This window comes from Jatropha curcas, chromosome 9 (genome assembly GCF_041381405.1).
Source record: "Jatropha curcas cultivar XTBG-Jc1 chromosome 9, XTBG_Jcur_1.0, whole genome shotgun sequence".
In the NCBI taxonomy this organism is placed as follows: domain Eukaryota; kingdom Viridiplantae; phylum Streptophyta; class Magnoliopsida; order Malpighiales; family Euphorbiaceae; genus Jatropha; species Jatropha curcas.
The window spans coordinates 1167338-1183761 of NC_143159.1; the positions used below are offsets into that span (position 1 = coordinate 1167338).

The following is a 16424-nucleotide window of genomic DNA, read 5'->3' on the forward strand; positions in this document are numbered from 1 at the left end:
AGTACGAATGACTACTTTCTAAATTCATAACTTCTGCTTTTAATAATGTATTGTTAATATTTTTGAAACAAATTAATTTAGCCAATCAATGAAAGTAAAGAGCTTTGAAGAGAGTTAAGATGCTCTCTGTTTCTTTATGCTTCTATTGACTATAAAATCATCGTCAGAATCTTCATTGGAGCTTCCATCTACAACCTTGCGCTTCTTGGGCTGCTTCAGTTCTGGCTTGGAGTCTGTTGCCTTCTTTTTTATTGAAGAGATTGGGGATGGAGCTGTCGTTCTCTTAACAGTTGCAGACTGAGACTTCTTCGCGGTGGTAACTGCTTTGATTGGGGAACTCAGCTTATTTTGATTCTTCTTCTGTTTCATCTCATAAACTTTCTTTGCCTCTTCTTTGGAAAGCAAACCAGATTCCATCATCCTGTAAATTACATTTAAATGCAGTTCTGAGTCATAATATATGTAGATAATAAACATCATGAAGCAATCAATATATTTTAGTGAATAATTGCTGAAGGAAAAGTAAACCCTCTTCTCTTATCTACAATGTTCCCTTTTTTGGTTCAAGGGATTTGGAGAGAATGCAGGAGCATGAACCCCCTAATACTGCACCATGGGCAGATATTTCATCACCAGGCAAGTAAATTCCCAACGAGAATGCAAGCTCTTCTTTAAAATAGGATTAAAACCTTGTTCAACTTCTCAAAACAGATGCGAAAAGCAGCTAAAAATAAATGATTTTGTGTCATAAATTTTCATCTCAGCAGTGGCTTATAAATACCAAAAACGTTAAAGAAAATGGGCTCACATCCTTGACATGAAGAGCCAAGAAGGGAGCAGTGCGATGACAAGATAATTGGCCATTAATTCATATTCCCTCACTTACAGAAGTTCAATGCTAGACTTTCCAAATTATGCAAATGTGCAAACAACCAAGAAAACTCCATAAGATATTATAATAATATCTCCAACTTGTGTGTGCGTGTGCATGTTTATCTATAAGTGGAAATTGGGAGAATAGTTGGACGAAGAAAAATATCCTTAAAAATATCTTAAGAGATATCCTCCTATTAGTAACTAAACTTGCACATGCATACACATTATATTGAGATTCTACTTTCTTACTAGTTATTTAACATTCCTATTTGTGTTAAAAACCCATTTACTGCCTCCATCTTTAACGATAAGAAAACTATCTATGACCTATCTATAAATTCCTTGTCTCCACCATGAACGCCACAAACTTCTTGGTAAAGATGGTTTGGTTGATGGGTTTGGTCGATTGTCTTAAGATTTTCTCTTTGTTCCCCAAGCTCTGCAAACCATTCTTTGTTAAGAGACCACCAGGCAGACATGTTAATGATGCTGGGAAGGTTATAATTCAATTTTATTAAGAAGTGGCAAGCATTAACAAGAACAAGATTCTAATTTTATGTAAATATGGAACAAAAAGGTTAACAAAAGCATGATAAACTGGCCTCTTTCCTTACAGAAACATTCTTCTATTTAGTTTCTGGAGACCAAAATAATGGTGAAAAAGGCAAAGAAACTACACTTGAAACGAGAGCATTACAGGACTAAACCAAAAACCTAAGGCAAAAGTTGTCTTACCAGATTTGGGCCATCTCACTTTTGGGAAGCTGCTTGTACAGTGATTCATAAAAAATCCTAATTGGGTCTCTCTGCAATCACACAAGCACCAAACTCATGGTGAAAAATCAAATGAAGAAACACATTTTACGTAAATCAACCAATAAATACTACCTCTTCAGGAGGGTCTCTCTTCTGGCCTGGCAAATCATACACCTTCTTCTCCCTTTTCTTGCCATTTCGCTCTGGCAATACAGATCCCTTCTTCTTCTCTTCCTCATTTTTCTTCTTCTTCTTGATCAATTCCTTATCAATCCATAAATAAAATACAATCACATTCATCCACATTCATCCATGACAAAGTTAATTTCTAGAAGATGACCAAACATTGAATAGCAATAAAGAAAAACAATCCCAAATCTTTGAAGTAAACCTATAGAAGCTGACCGAAAATTTAATAGCAGTAAAGAGAAACAATCCCAAAAGTTTGAAGTAACCCTACATTATTCATTATTCAATAGCAAAAAAAACTAATAACATTAAATCAACTAAGTCCAACCTAACCTATTTATTTTGCATAATCTACAGAATCAGAGAGTCCTTTTCCTATAAAAGAAACTAGAAACTTTACTAAAAACCAAAAAACTAGATATAAGAGCTACCTTATCAACCTTGGCAGCAGAGTTATCCTTCGAAGTGGGTTTACGATCACTATCATCGCCATTCTCATCTTCTTTCTTTACTTTAGCTGGCTTGGGGCGGGACCCAGAAGAGCTTTTAACCTTAATTGAATCTTCAGCAAATTGTGGCTCCTCTTTCTTGACTTTTCCATCTTTGGGGCGTGGTTTGGTGATTAAAGTACCAGCATTTGTTGGGTTCTTCTTCCGCGCTTGGAGAATGGAACTCAAGCTCTTGTCTTCTGCATCTGTTTCCGCTTTCCCTTCTTCCTTTACCTTCGCGGCCTTTGCGTCCTCAGACGGCATTTGTTTGGGTATAGAGAAAATTCGAAACGAAGTTTGATTTTTTCTTGAGAAAGACAGAAGTTGTAAAACCCTTGCTAGTTGCCCAACATCAACGAGGTAAAATAGTTGGTATGTTTATTGGGGTTTCGGATTCGGACTGTGGAAAGCTTTGCTGTAATATCTGTAACTGATAATTCTATGGAGGCCCAAACGGTACATCTTGCATAAACGACAACGTTTAACGCTGGGTCTTCCAAAACTTATAGGTCCATTGGAAAAATGGGCTAAGCAGAATAGTACACTTCTCTAAATTACACTCATATTTTTTGAAAACCCTGCCATTTTTTGTGAGAATTCATTAGCTGTTCTATTGTCTTTCTTGACTTCTCTACACATTTACCATCCTTATTACCTTCTGTTCCTCTCCTTCTTCTTATTCTATTATAATAATACTATCAGCGAAAGATACAAGATTTTTTGAAGAATTAAATTATTTTAAATTTTAATAGGTTAGGATTGAAGATGATTAAGTTTAAAAATCAAAGATTAAAGTCGAATACAATAGTATAGTACAGTGTGTGATTTTTTATGCTGGAAAATACAGTCAGACTTTTTTTTTTTGTTACTATTTGCGTCGGTATCGTTTATCATCCAATTTCAAGATTTCCCACCTCCAAAAGCACCTAAACCTTCCACCTGGGATGTATGCAAGAGGTGCAAGAGGTGGAATATGTTCCTTCTCTATCTTTCCGTTTACAATTTAAAAAAAAAAAAAAATCCAGCTCAGAGGACAGAAAGCATAGCTGCAAAAGGTTTCTCGGTTGAGGATAGAATCAAACCCCAGAATTTATGCCAAAGCAATCCAACACATCACCTCAATCATTAATTTCTCCTATAAAATCCCATTTCTTGAAGGCCAATGCACAGCAAGATAAACCTGCACCAAAAAAAGAAAAACAGAGATGGGTTGGTTTTGGCGAGAGAGAAGAGGGCCAGCGTGGAAGCAAGGATGGACAGAGCATACTCTAGCTTCCATCTCACCGCCTCCTTTTCCCTTACTTGCCATTTTCTTGATAATCTTCCTTCTCCTTTTTTTATCTTCTTATTTTAACTACAAGTATCAGATACAGCATACAGTTATCAATTTTAAGTTGTTTCTATTGTTCTTGCCTGTGCTATTGATACTGCTTGCGCAGCTTGTATCCAAGTGTGAGGGTTCCTTTTTTCCTGCTACAAAAGCACGGTATGGCACGGTTCGTCGAAGCTGGGACTTGCCTTGGGGTGTGGCTGTTTTGGTGGTGGTGCTCCTGGTGATGATCTCTTACCAGTCATCTCTACGGTCGTTTTGGTCTCCGATTGTATGGTCTGATTAAGTTATTCGGATATTCAAAATCACGGGATTTATGTTATTCTTCTCCTCTTTTGATGCCTGATATTGATGTAGTAAAGGGTAAAGAAAGAATTCTCTAAACAACAAACAGATAAGTGCAACAAGCTTTTGTGAGATTTTGCAGTTTGTAACTAACAACACCCTTTGTGAGTATACCAGTTAGTTGTTCTTCTCTAGTGTCCTAAGCCTTAGGAAATATGTTTTGGTGAATGATATCAATGGAGAACTTTAAGATGAGAGAAAGCCAACAAATTATTGCAAGGGCAACAGCAAAAATATGAAAGCTAGCAATTTTTTCAAATTTCTCAAAAAAAAAAAAAAAGCAATTCAGCCATACTCGTTGCTCAAGTAATCTGGAACAATCTACTAACATGCTAAAATGTCTACTAATGTCAAACTTGAAGATAACAAAGCTATAAAAGCTGCAATAGCAACAACTAATCCACAAACACAAGTCCCCTGCTTAGGGTCAGGGATGGGCAAGCAGTCGAGAGGACAGCCCTTCAATCTTAGCAAGAAATTCTTCACACACAAGAAGGAACTCTATACAACGAAAATTTCCATAAACCACAGATTACGCTGCCTAATAATATTAAATAAAATAATACTTTACAACAATTGCAGGAAAGCGATGCATACAGAGTCGAGAAGTACACTCAATAAACAATTACACTTGGAAGAAGCTATCCCGTTTTAATTGAGAGGTTTAATCGGGGTGTTGTGGGTCATCTGAGAGTAGAGGGGGTCTTCAATTTGGGAACTTTAAAGGCACTGGTGAACAATTTTGGAGTCCCTAAAGTGGGAATAACATCAACCTCTTTTCTCTTCAAACTCCTGCTACCCTAATGATCAACAGAGAGGCAAAGTACAATAAGCATACAGATCAAGGGATGATATTGATGTTCTTGAATTTCAACACATAAGCTATGGACAATTCAAAAAGATGAAGCAAATATCAAAATTTTAGATCTTTCAAATTTTGCAATTTATGCTTTATGATCTTCCACGCTACAATAAGCCTACAGATCAATGGGTGGTATTATTGTTCTTGAATTCAAGCACATATGCTATGGACAATTCAAAATGATTAAGCATGTGTCGAAATTTTAGATTTTTCAAGTTTTGCAATTTATGCTTTATGATCTTCTACACTTCTGTTTAGAATTAAGACTTAGTTTGTTGATCTTCTACACTACAAACACCTTATACTTAGTCCTCACTTGTGGTCACTGAAATTTAACAAAATTAAAGCCTTCATGCTATTAATTATCAAGTACCTTTGCGTCATCCTTTGAGGGAACAACAGCTTTTCCAGGAGACAATTCTTTTTTCACAACAATATTGCTTCCTTTTCTGCCCCTGGCTTTGACTATACAGATATAATCTTTAGCTCCTGTATTGCCATTTCTTGATGCAGGAGTAACTTGAGCACTTCTGGACTTTCTCAATGTTTCCAACTCCTGGGAGAGTGTTAAAATTTCTTCCTTCCATTTATTTCTGTCAGCCTCTACCTCCGCCAATTTAGCTTTCAGCCTTGCAATCATTTCATCCTTCTCATTGTTAGAGGACTGAAGCAGCTCCACACTGGAAAGAACTGTTGCAATCTTCTCATTTTTCTGGTCAACCTCAGCTTGCTTACTCTTCAATTTCTCAGTGAGATTGCTCTCTAAAACATTATACTGATTCCATACAAAACTTTTCTCTTTCAATAGTGCAGATATCTCAGACTGCTTTTCAGAAGCAAGCTTCTCATATTCAAGCTTTAGCCTTTTCACTTCAGCATCCAACTTTTTTGAGCCAGAAGATTTTATACCATCACGTCCACTTCCTTCCTTTCCATTGTCAGTTTCCTTGGTGTTCTTCTGAGAAGAATGAAAAATAAAAAAGCTCATGATTGATGTTTACAAATTCAGTCCACAAAATAATTCAAATAAAAAGACTTCCATAAAATGTGATTAAACATACTTCAAGGGTACGAGAGAGGTAGTCAAAACATGCTCTGAAATCTGCCAATTCATCTTCTGTTTGTTCTGCAATTTGGAAAACCAAAGTTAGTAGGCATGGAAACAACTGCTTCAAAACTATACAAATCTTTAATAAAGCGCAACAACTATCAATAATGGGTAATGAAGAAAACTGCCAAAATGCCAATCAAAAATTAGTTTAATTCATGCTAAGACCAGAATCTTTATGATAGTATTTCATTCTAAAGATATTAATAACGCAATGTAAAAGACTGAAGCAGGGATGATAATGTGAAAGAAGCTGTAAAGTGGGTGTTTAACTAAGCTCCATATCAAGTCCACTGGCCCTTTTCTGTTTTAACAGTTAAAAATCGTGGAATCGTATTCTTTGCTTTAACCTTTACGAACGTAAAAAAGGAATCTTTTTTATTTCAGCATTCAATGTTCCCAGGGTTTGATTTATGATAAATCATTGAAAAGAAAACACAAACTCCCGAATTTGCAAAGGCACTAAGATTCTGTATTTGTCTCTCTCTCGGGATGTATGACACTCAAAATCAAATACAGGATGCTTATGCATTATTTATATATAAAAAAAAACTGACCGAATTTCAGTTTGTAAAGAAAAGCCTCTCTGCCCTTTAATCCAATCATCATATCAGATTTTGCAGCCTCAACCAAGCAAGCCATGTCTTTCTCTATCAAACTGTCTTTTATCTATAGAAGAAATCACACAAAACCCACAAATCTTTCAAAATCCCCAATTCAAACATTCTCAAAACCCTAATTTTTGAATGCAACCAAAATCTCCATAAAAATTTGGCTAACCTGGGAAAGATGATCTTCGTAGAGACGAACGTCGGAGACCCATCGTTCATGTTTTATTCTAATACAATCTTCGAGGATTTTCCTCTCGTCGACGAGAGTTTTAAGCTGTTCTTGCTGATTCTTGATCAGTTTTACCAGGCCGTCAAATAATTTATCTTGTTGGGAGCGTTTTTCAGTACCCATCGCGAACTTTACAAGAAAGAAGAAGAAAAAGAAGAAGAAAGAGATCAGAGAGCGGGATTGTACCGTTGTAAGTTGAAACTGGTAAAAGCAGGTTCAACGGTCTGCGCGTTTCAAAATAAAATTGTCAGGGAAACTTCAAAAGCTGGGTTTATATGCCTTACTTCGTGAGCCAGCCTTCCTTGTAACTTATTGGGCTGAATGGGCTTTGCCCAATATAAACCCAACCCACTGCCTATCAAGTTACTGACCACAAGCCCAGAACTAACTTGATATGCAAACTGCAATGAGGAAATGAAAATACAATCAAATTCCATTTTGGTGTCTGTTGGCTTTGACTAATGAAGATTATTTCTCAGTTCAAGATTATTTAAATATAATAATTAATTTTCAAAAAGAAAATATGGTAAAGAATTGAATAAAAAAACTATAAAAGGTAACTTAAGTTACAAGGCAATTTGAAATATCTAAACAAGGGTGTCCTTTACAAAGACATTGAATTTCCGTTTCTTTTACAGAAACTTTTCTAACTCTCCAAATGGGCCTTGTGATTGTAATCAAGCAGCCTTAACCAAATTTGATCAAGATTTTGACTGTAATTATCTTACGTGTCACTCAAAGAGCCTGCATGTGCTTAGAACCTCAATACCAAAAGGTCTAAAACGCTAGAATGAGTAGACGACGCGAAGATTGTTTACAACGAAGAAAGAAATGCTTTTGACATTTTTGATTTTATGTTCAACAAGCCATGGGAGAACATCCCAAGCCATCATCGGATATTCCAAGGTTATCCATGCAATTCAAATCCAAAACCCCCTCTTTTTAACCGTCTCAATCAGTCAATGGTGATTTGGTGACTGGCTATTGCCAGTAGCGTCACGGATAGTTTCACCTACCATCACATATAAAGTGCCAGAATCATGTTCTTTTCATTGCTTTATGATACTCAGGAAGGTTTTTGCAGATCTCTTCGTGCATTTCTCGGGGCTTCCCAGGTGGGTTTCCTTCCTTTTTGTATGCTTCTGTAATCTCTAAGTGCAAGTCTTTCTAATCAAGAATTTCAAGAATGCCACCAATTCCAGCCATGGATGTAACTCAAAATGGAAAAATTAAAAGCTTGGAGACAACAGCGTCTATTTTTGAAATTGATGATTCTGAGAATTTAAAAATATTGGAGAGACCTAGACCTATCGTTGTAGAAAGGAATAGACCCTTTGATGAAAGGTCATTTAATAGTGAATTATCTATTACTTTATCACCTCGCCTTATTTATAGAAACAATCTTGAGAATGGGTCTCCAGCAGGAAGAAGATCTGGTTTTAATACACCGCTGTCAGGCTGTCATTTTGAGTCACATCCCGTGGGGGCTGAAGCTTGGGAATCATTGAGGCGTTCCTTGGTTTACTATCGGAGGCAACCTGTTGGAACTATTGCTGCACTGGACCATTCTGTGGAAGAACTCAACTATGATCAGGTGAAGTTTTTGCTCCTTTTGGTTCTTTATTTCGGCACATACGGGGTGAAGTAATACTGAATCATACTGCGATTAATCCGTTTACGTTTTAACAAACTCTTCAGGTCTTTGTTAGAGATTTTGTCCCAAGTGCCTTAGCTTTTTTGATGAATGGGGAACATGAGGTGGTCAAGAATTTTATCTTGAAAACTATTCACCTACAGTCTTGGGAGAAAATAATAGACGAGTTCAAGCTAGGAGAAGGAGTCATGCCAGCAAGTTTTAAAGTGCTTCATAAACCTGAGAAGAACATTGAAACTCTAATTGCAGACTTCGGTGCGAGTGCAATTGGAAGAGTTGCTCCTGTAGATTCTGGATTTTGGTGGATTATATTGCTTCGTGCATATACAAAGTCTACAGGGGATTTTTCCTTGGCTGAGAGGCCTGATTGCCAAAGTGGTATGCGCCTTATCCTCACTTTGTGTCTATCAGAAGGCTTTGACACATTCCCAACCCTGCTTTGTGCTGATGGATGCTGTATGATCGACCGTAGAATGGTTTGTGTCTTCCAGTTCATTTTGCTGTTTCTCAGTTTTCAACGCACGGAAGCTTTGATCCGTGATTGTGTCCGCACTTTTTAGCTTTTGATGCACTTGGTCTAGGAGATGCATAGTCTCTGAAGGGTATAATTCCTTAATTCTAAGGAAGGAGTTCTGCTCACATGTTCCCTGATATCCCTTAGCTATTATTTGCATCTGATTAAAAGAAACCTGACCAAAAATTTTGATCAAATCTGTCAATGAACTATAGGGGCATTTTGATATTACTCAACTGAAATGAACCTTGATCTCTAGAGTTGGAATTGGCTATGTGACACCTTTTCACTCCACTTTGTATGTTTAGGACACTTCTCAAGCAATGCTATCGATTAGCATGTATTGTTGTGATTTATACAAGTATGATTCTCTTTTCCAGGAGTATAAAGCTAAACTTCGACTTTTCATGCAGGGTGTATATGGATATCCTATTGAGATACAAGCACTCTTCTTTATGGCGTTAAGATGTGCTTTGATTTTACTTAAGCATGATGATGAAGGAAAGGAATTTATTGAGAGGATAGTTACGCGCCTCCATGCTTTAAGCTATCACATGCGTAGTTATTTTTGGCTGGACCTGAAGCAGCTGAATGACATATATAGATATAAAACAGAGGAGTACTCCCATACTGCAGTGAACAAGTTCAATGTAATGCCTGACTCTCTTCCGGATTGGGTGTTTGATTTCATGCCAACTCGTGGTGGCTACTTCATTGGGAATGTGAGTCCTGCAAGGATGGACTTCCGTTGGTTTTGCTTGGGTAACTGTATTGCTATTTTGTCATCCTTGGCAACTCCAGAGCAAGCTGCTGCAATAATGGATCTTATTGAATCCCGTTGGGAGGAACTGGTTGGAGAAATGCCATTGAAGATATGTTATCCAGCTATAGAAAGTCACGAATGGCGGATTGTGACTGGCTGTGATCCAAAAAATACAAGATGGAGTTACCACAATGGGGGATCTTGGCCAGGTTAGCTACAGATAATTTTGTTTGAATTATACTATAAAATGTATGATTGGTGTTTTATACTTTCATGTTTCCTTGCAGTGCTTTTGTGGCTTCTGACAGCAGCCTGTATTAGAACCGGCCGTCCACAAATTGCAAGGCGTGCCATTGAACTTGCTGAAACCAGATTGTCAAAAGACCACTGGCCTGAATATTATGATGGAAAACTTGGTCGATTTGTTGGAAAACAGGCACGCAAGTACCAGACATGGTCAATTGCTGGATACTTGGTGGCTAAAATGATGCTAGAAGATCCATCTCATCTGGGTATGATATCACTCGAGGAAGATAAACAAATGAAACCATTAGTAAAAAGATCCAATTCTTGGACTTGCTGACATCATCTATACATTGTTTTCTACATGTAACCATTGGTTAAACCGGATACATAGTCAAACAAATGACTATGGTAATCTTTTCAAGCTAAATAATGTTATATCGCTTATAAATTTCTGATATTTTCTTAGAAAGCCTTTTTATTTCCCAGTTGCTACACTAAAGTGATGAAAACTTTCTGATATCTGCTTAGAAATTGTTCTCCAATTTCCATGGGGGCCACAAGAAAAAGGATGGATCAGCTAATCCATCCCAACTAAACGTCTAAAAATGCCATGCCAAACCCGAAAAAATCAACTTGCAGTTACAAGGGAATTGAATTTTCACTTGACATTTATACACTGAGCTGCCTCTTCCAGTTTGCTACATTCAATTTAGAATTATGTTCCACACTTCACTTGAATTTTTTATTTTATTTTATTCAAAGTTTATTCTACTAAAACTAAAATTGATGTACAAAAAAAATTATTCAATTTAAAAATAAAAATTAGATTTTTATTTTTATAGATGAGTTAGTTCATCAATAAATTTGTAAATAACTTATTTATGAAAGTGAGTTTGAGTTTGACTATTGATTGATTTTAAATCTTTAATATAGATAAAATGGAGGAATTTAAGCTATCCATTAGTTGATAGTAGGTATTTATCTGTAGCAATTTGGACTAATTATTACATCCAACTACTGGGATTGTGGTGCTATGTCTTTTTCTTTAGATGGATGCCATGTCAGTGTACACATATGTCGTTTGGGTTAAAAACAAGAAGAAATTATTTACAGTTCAAAGTGGGCTATGCATTATCTAACAATGGTGGTTGTTGAACAGCCTTACCCATTATTCATTATTGTAGCAGCCCAAATATCAAACTTTCATCTCGTAACCAATTCTGCTCAACTACACGTGTTCCCAACGAACTACTTAGTTAACTCATTTTAATTGAGTTCCATTCCCCAAATCCTCATCCTCCTAGCTTTCTCCTAATTCTTTGACTCAGATATCATCGATTCCGTTGTTTCACTCCAACTCAGCACAGCCTCACTCTTCCTTGCAGCTCGTTGATTGATAAAAGTAGAAGATAGAGGTAAGGGAGGAAAAATGAAGGCGAGCAAGAGGCCGATCCACGCAGTGGCTACATGGATACGGCGGCAACCGCCGAAAATCAAGACTTTTTTAGCAGTCGTTTCGGGGATTGTGGCTTTGGTTTTTCTTCGTATGGTGGTTCACGATCACGATAACCTCTTTGTTGCTTCTGAAGCTGTTCATGCCGTTGGAATTTCTGTCTTAATCTACAAGCTCATGAAGGAAAAGACTTGCGCTGGTAAGAGAAACTAATTTATATAATTAGTTAACCTCTCTTTTCTATAGCTTGGAATTTTTTATCTCCTAGGTTGTTCTAATGAGTTTTCCTTTTCTAGGTTTTGTTTGCATACCTTAAAAATTTAGCTTCTTTTTATGTTAATATGATCGTTTCTTACAAGTAAAATGGGGATTCGGTTTTTGTTTCTGACATGACAGTTTTGGTAGTCTCTATGGTATGCTGTTTTGGAAGATTACGGACAACTCTTGATAATCTAAAAATACTGTGGTTATTTTGCTTCAACCCTAGATAGTCTCTATAGTAGGCTCTGTGCTCTTCCTGGTTTATTGTGGAATCTAAAATTAAAGACCCGAAACTCGAGGGGCACTCGACAATCTACATTGATGGAATTGCACTAAACATGAAATGTGACAGAGATTGGCGTACTTTTTCCGGCCAATAGATTGGAAATTTAAAATAGTGGATGTCTCTTTTTCCTGTTTTAGAACATCAGTGGCTCTTACGAAAGAAACCAATATCAATTTAATATTATCATGTAATAGACATGAATGGTGCAATGAACATAGTTCTAAATGGAAAACTTCATAAATAAATAAAGTTGGGTTGCCAACCAAAAAGTTTACTATATTTGCGACCTTCTATAATATTTTGTAGTGATTTCTATTTCTTTTTGGCTTAGTTTTTTTGATAAATATTGCCCACTAATTATATCTTCTGCCGTAATTGGTTCTTTATGGGTTCACAAATTTTAGTTCTATGCAGGACTTTCACTGAAATCACAGGAGTTGACGGCTCTATTTCTAGCTGTTAGACTCTATTGCAGTTTTGTCATGGAATATGACATACATACACTACTTGATTCAGCTACATTGCTTACAACTCTATGGGTGATTTATATGATTCGCTTCAAATTGAGGTCCAGTTACATGGATGACAAAGACAACTTTGCAATCTACTATGTGGTGAGCCTTATTGCACCTTTGTTTGACTGATCATTAGTTGGAATTATGTTTAAAAAGGTGTATTCTGTTTTTAAGTTTCCAATATTGTTGGACGTGTTTGCTCCTTGTTGAATGTACATTGTATTCTAATGTGCAATTGAGTATGTTTAGGAGTTCAGATTTCAGAGACATACATTTCCATGTAGACAGAAGGCATTTTGTTTCCCTTAACTAGCGATTGTTCATAAAGATTGTTTTTTAAATATCAGTTTTGCTGGTTGTTCTCAAACTTCACACACATTGCAAAACATCTCTTGAACATGGTAACAGCACATTTGGGCTTAAATAAGCCGGTGATAGGATGTTTTTAATGGGAATTCCATGGGATGTGAGATTTCCATGCATTTCACAGCTGTCGTATTGACACTAGTATATTTGTCATCCATGTCTCACTGTCTCAAAATTTTTATGGACATTGCCTTTGCTTAATTACCCTGGGTGTTAAAGAAAGAATAGCAGAATTGACTATCAGGTGTGTTTATCATGTAAGTTTAACTTTGTTGTTGTTATTGATTTGTATCGGACTATCAGTTACCTCTAGCTTGTAGGTCAAATATCCCTAACTTTAATATTCCCCAGAAGCTGTTATGAATTAGTTGTGCTTTGAGTTCTTGTAATGAGTCTAAAACAGAGCCTTCTAGGATGATCGTATAGCTATATAATTGGTTGGACCAACATGCTAAATGAACTTTTGGTTTGCTTTTGGATTGCTATCTATTTGATTTTAGCATTACTATCAATAATAATTCTTCATTTGATTTTGCAAACGAGGCTGAAACCAACCCCCCCCCCCCCCTCTCTTTTTTTTTACTCTTCCTCATCCTCTCTCTTTTCTTATTCTTACTTGCTTTAGAGTCTGGCTCCACCAGCCATTAAAAAGCAATACTGACAAGTATAATGTAGTTTGATTTTCTTAACTTTTATCTTCCATATGTTTATCTTTTCCCGAGTCATTATTTTTTTGACTTCAATGCAGGTGATACCTTGTGCCGTGCTATCTTTCCTTATTCACCCGTCAACACATCATCATATATTGAACAGGATTTGCTGGGCTTTCTGTGTTTATCTGGAAGCTGTTTCAGTATTGCCTCAGCTTCGGGTCATGCAGAACACAAAGGTATGATTATAAGATATGCATGCCTATTGGCTTTTTGTCATTGGGTGATGGTGCATTACTGCTTCTCCAAAGCATAAGTTGGAAATATCACATGATGATTATGTAAATTCTCTTCATAACTGGTGTCCCTTTGAACCCTTGTTGTTTATTTATGTATTTACTCTTTAATAATGTGTAGATGGCCTACTTCTACTCATATTTCTTTTGTCTGATTTCAGATTGTTGAACCTTTCACAGCACATTATGTATTTGCACTCGGAGTAGCGAGATTCTTGAATTGTGCACATTGGGTGCTGCAGGTATGATAACTTGCACAGGGCTTTAAATTTGCCGTTCATGAGAATGTTTGTTACATTGAAGCATAAACAACTTCGAGTCAAATCACTTTTCTCATATTTCAACTATTCATGATGCTCCTCCATGTACCTTTGGATGTTTGTCTTTTGTTACTTAACTCAATGATAATATCTAATCTTTTTTGTGAACCATGTATATTAGCTTATTCAAATTAATCTTCCCTTTGAGTTGTGACACCAAAATTTGTATGCTCTTGCACACTTTGATTAAGCTGCAACGTTGGTAATGTTCATGTTCTTTCTTCATGCAGGTGTTGGATACTCGAGGACGCCTTCTGACAGCACTAGGCTATGGATTGTGGCCTCCAATGGTCCTCCTTTCAGAGGTCGTCCAGACATTCATTCTTGCTGATTTTTGCTATTACTATGTCAAGAGGTGGGTTAACGGATATTCTTTTTCCATGATGTTAATATACATCGTTATGCTTCATCTAAAATATGATTGGCGGTATGCAGTCTGGTCGGTGGACAGCTTGTTCTACGTCTTCCATCGGGAGTGGTGTAAGCTAATTCAATATGCAGAAGTGCATCCGCATATATCGAACCATGGACAGCGTAGCCTGCTTTTTTGAACTTGTGGGAGCACTTTGGATAGTTTATACTAGTTAGCCTTTGCAGCCAATTAGAGTTTATTGTAATAGGTGACTAAAAATCTAGGGTGCATTGGATTTTGTTGTTGTCAAAATTTAGTAATTTAGTAGAAATATTTTGCTGAAGAGTATCAGTTCCATTGATGATGTGATAGTGTTTAACTTTTAACTGAGTCTGTTAGTTATGCTTCTGATGTCTGTGACAATATTTATCGTCCTAATCTATTGATTTTGATCAAGCGCTGAGGCTGTCATTTCTGGTAAAGCAAAAACCATATATAGTTAGTAAGAATTCCCAGGCGCTCATCAATGGAAATGAAGTCATTTTGATTTTTGATTTTGCCAGATTTGCGCATTGACATAAACGAATCATTTCAAAATGGGTTTACCAATCAAAACAAGTTCCTTGCCAATTGGGTGTGCCCAGCCAACAAGGGAATCGAAATTAGGTAAAATTTCCAAAAGATTGACAATAATTTATTAGAGGCCAAAAAAAAAGTCAAAATGGAGTTGGCATTGTATATTATCAGTGTGCCTAAAACTTCATAAAGCTGTGATGAGCAATTCTCAGTCTCAGCCACAGCCACTAATTATGAAGCAATCATACAGTGAATGGAGCTATTCAATTCTAATTTTCACGCGAAAAGACAAAAGAGAAAAAGAAGAAGATATGATCGAGCGGTAGCAACTTGTAAGCATTTATAGCATCACATACGTACACGTGTAAAACTCAAGTCGAATGATGCATATAATCACATCAAACACACATCGCTGATCGCTCAATTCAAGTTTGGATAAATAAAGAGACAAAATATATGTACGGTGTCCTAATCTCTCTTCTTTCAAGGTTGGCCAGCAAAGAATTACAATGCCTATCTAAACACAATAATTGGTGCAGTTGCTTTGAAGGAAACATTAAAAGCTAATCCTATAATTAATTAATTAATTAATTAATTATGAATTATTACTATTAATTTTGTTTATTTGAGTAGAAAAGCAGTGCTTGTTATTCATCCACTTTGGACAAACCAAAATACGTTTGGTACAAAGATTTTGAAGGAGTGATTTTAAATTCAATTTTATTTTTTGTTTCTCATAACAAAGATTAAGTAAAATACTGAAAATGAAAATTCCTCGTGAATCATAATTCCTCATTTCGATAAAAATTAAATTATCAAGTAGTTATATGACCTTATGAAAGATGTAATTTTACTACTTAAATCCGAGTCGACCCAGTCAAAGTTTAATATCTAGCAACATGTTTGACCCGGGTTGAATTCAACTTTGGTTTAATTGAAACTTTATGATTATTAAGTCTCATACAGTTCATGCTGAACTGGAATCAATCCTAATATGCACAGTTCTATGTCATCGAGAAAGCAATCATATCGATTATACACGTGTTCTTAGATTATATTTTGTAGAAAATATGAGAAGTGAGAGATTTGAGTTCGAATTCTTTTTACTATAAAATTTATTATCATGCATAAATGTATTTAAAAAATATATTTTTATTAATCCTAATACATTATATCAAAAAATTTTAAAGATAAAGTTTATGAAATTTATTTAAATCAAATAAATTTATGAGATCAATTTAATTTTATTAGGTCAAAATTTTGTCCAGGAGTGTCAGGGACCTATCCCTCTCTCGCTACCCACCAAAACCCAGCTGTGGTCTAACTTTATCCATCTGGCCAAAAGCGGCTGACGAGAGGTTCTTATTAGGCTTTCAAT

The 16424-nt window shown here is 36.1% G+C and overlaps 5 protein-coding genes across 6 annotated transcripts; 3 read left to right on the top strand and 2 right to left on the bottom strand.

Moving 5' to 3' along the window:
- Positions 1 to 2: 2 nt before the first annotated feature.
- Positions 3 to 2717, bottom strand: LOC105635340 (nucleolin). The gene is made up of 4 exons (XM_012218405.4): positions 2253 to 2717; positions 1765 to 1896; positions 1612 to 1682; positions 3 to 421 (listed from the first exon to the last, which is right to left on the bottom strand). Exons 1-4 carry the CDS (start codon positions 2571 to 2573, stop codon positions 115 to 117), a joined length of 831 nt encoding a protein of 276 aa, XP_012073795.1. The 5' UTR covers positions 2574 to 2717; the 3' UTR covers positions 3 to 114.
- A 569-nt stretch (positions 2718 to 3286) lies between these two features.
- LOC105635341 (hypothetical protein) lies at positions 3287 to 4185 on the top strand. Its single transcript, XM_012218406.4, has one exon. It carries the CDS (start codon positions 3515 to 3517, stop codon positions 3923 to 3925), a length of 411 nt encoding a protein of 136 aa, XP_012073796.1. The 5' UTR covers positions 3287 to 3514; the 3' UTR covers positions 3926 to 4185.
- A 97-nt stretch (positions 4186 to 4282) lies between these two features.
- LOC105635342 (cytomatrix protein-like protein) lies at positions 4283 to 7026 on the bottom strand. 2 transcript variants are annotated; one of them, XM_012218407.3, is made up of 5 exons: positions 6735 to 7026; positions 6512 to 6623; positions 5908 to 5972; positions 5220 to 5804; positions 4283 to 4784 (listed from the first exon to the last, which is right to left on the bottom strand). In XM_012218407.3, the coding sequence occupies exons 1-5, from the start codon at positions 6915 to 6917 to the stop codon at positions 4668 to 4670; spliced, it is 1062 nt and encodes a 353-aa protein (XP_012073797.1). In that variant the 5' UTR covers positions 6918 to 7026; the 3' UTR covers positions 4283 to 4667. The 2 variants fall into 2 exon arrangements, with proteins under 2 accessions (XP_012073797.1, XP_089581961.1); XM_089725835.1 differs by lacking the exon at positions 6512 to 6623 and having other exon boundaries at positions 6735 to 6922.
- Positions 7027 to 7573: 547 nt separating this feature from the next.
- On the top strand, positions 7574 to 10428 carry LOC105635343 (putative alkaline/neutral invertase B). The gene is made up of 4 exons (XM_012218409.4): positions 7574 to 8388; positions 8493 to 8924; positions 9376 to 9934; positions 10013 to 10428. The coding sequence occupies exons 1-4, from the start codon at positions 7981 to 7983 to the stop codon at positions 10306 to 10308; spliced, it is 1695 nt and encodes a 564-aa protein (XP_012073799.1). The 5' UTR covers positions 7574 to 7980; the 3' UTR covers positions 10309 to 10428.
- Positions 10429 to 11115: 687 nt separating this feature from the next.
- On the top strand, positions 11116 to 14926 carry LOC105635344 (ER lumen protein retaining receptor family protein). The gene is made up of 6 exons (XM_012218410.3): positions 11116 to 11623; positions 12386 to 12585; positions 13601 to 13741; positions 13960 to 14040; positions 14349 to 14473; positions 14554 to 14926. The coding sequence occupies exons 1-6, from the start codon at positions 11401 to 11403 to the stop codon at positions 14600 to 14602; spliced, it is 819 nt and encodes a 272-aa protein (XP_012073800.1). The 5' UTR covers positions 11116 to 11400; the 3' UTR covers positions 14603 to 14926.
- Positions 14927 to 16424: the final 1498 nt, after the last annotated feature.

Bases quoted from the DNA above. Each gene is read 5' to 3' on its own strand.
- LOC105635342 (XM_012218407.3), bottom strand. From the start codon at position 6,917: ATGGGTACTGAAAAACGCTCCCAACAAGATAAATTATTTGACGGCCTG. The intron at 6,624-6,734 runs GTTAGCCAAATT...TTTCTTCTATAG, and splicing joins ACGAAGATCATCTTTCCCAG to ATAAAAGACAGTTTGATAGA. The intron at 4,785-5,219 runs GTACTTGATAAT...GTTGATCATTAG, and splicing joins CCTCAAAGGATGACGCAAAG to GGTAGCAGGAGTTTGAAGAG.
- LOC105635344 (XM_012218410.3), top strand. From the start codon at position 11,401: ATGAAGGCGAGCAAGAGGCCGATCCACGCAGTGGCTACATGGATACGG. The intron at 11,624-12,385 runs GTAAGAGAAACT...AGTTCTATGCAG, and splicing joins GAAGGAAAAGACTTGCGCTG to GACTTTCACTGAAATCACAG. The intron at 12,586-13,600 runs GTGAGCCTTATT...ACTTCAATGCAG, and splicing joins ACTTTGCAATCTACTATGTG to GTGATACCTTGTGCCGTGCT.
- LOC105635340 (XM_012218405.4), bottom strand. From the start codon at position 2,573: ATGCCGTCTGAGGACGCAAAGGCCGCGAAGGTAAAGGAAGAAGGGAAA. The intron at 1,897-2,252 runs GTAGCTCTTATA...TGGATTGATAAG, and splicing joins CTGCTGCCAAGGTTGATAAG to GAATTGATCAAGAAGAAGAA. The intron at 422-1,611 runs GTAAGACAACTT...TGTAATTTACAG, and splicing joins AGTGAGATGGCCCAAATCTG to GATGATGGAATCTGGTTTGC.
- LOC105635341 (XM_012218406.4), top strand. From the start codon at position 3,515: ATGGGTTGGTTTTGGCGAGAGAGAAGAGGGCCAGCGTGGAAGCAAGGA.
- LOC105635343 (XM_012218409.4), top strand. From the start codon at position 7,981: ATGCCACCAATTCCAGCCATGGATGTAACTCAAAATGGAAAAATTAAA. The intron at 8,389-8,492 runs GTGAAGTTTTTG...CAAACTCTTCAG, and splicing joins AAGAACTCAACTATGATCAG to GTCTTTGTTAGAGATTTTGT. The intron at 8,925-9,375 runs GTTTGTGTCTTC...CTTTTCATGCAG, and splicing joins GTATGATCGACCGTAGAATG to GGTGTATATGGATATCCTAT.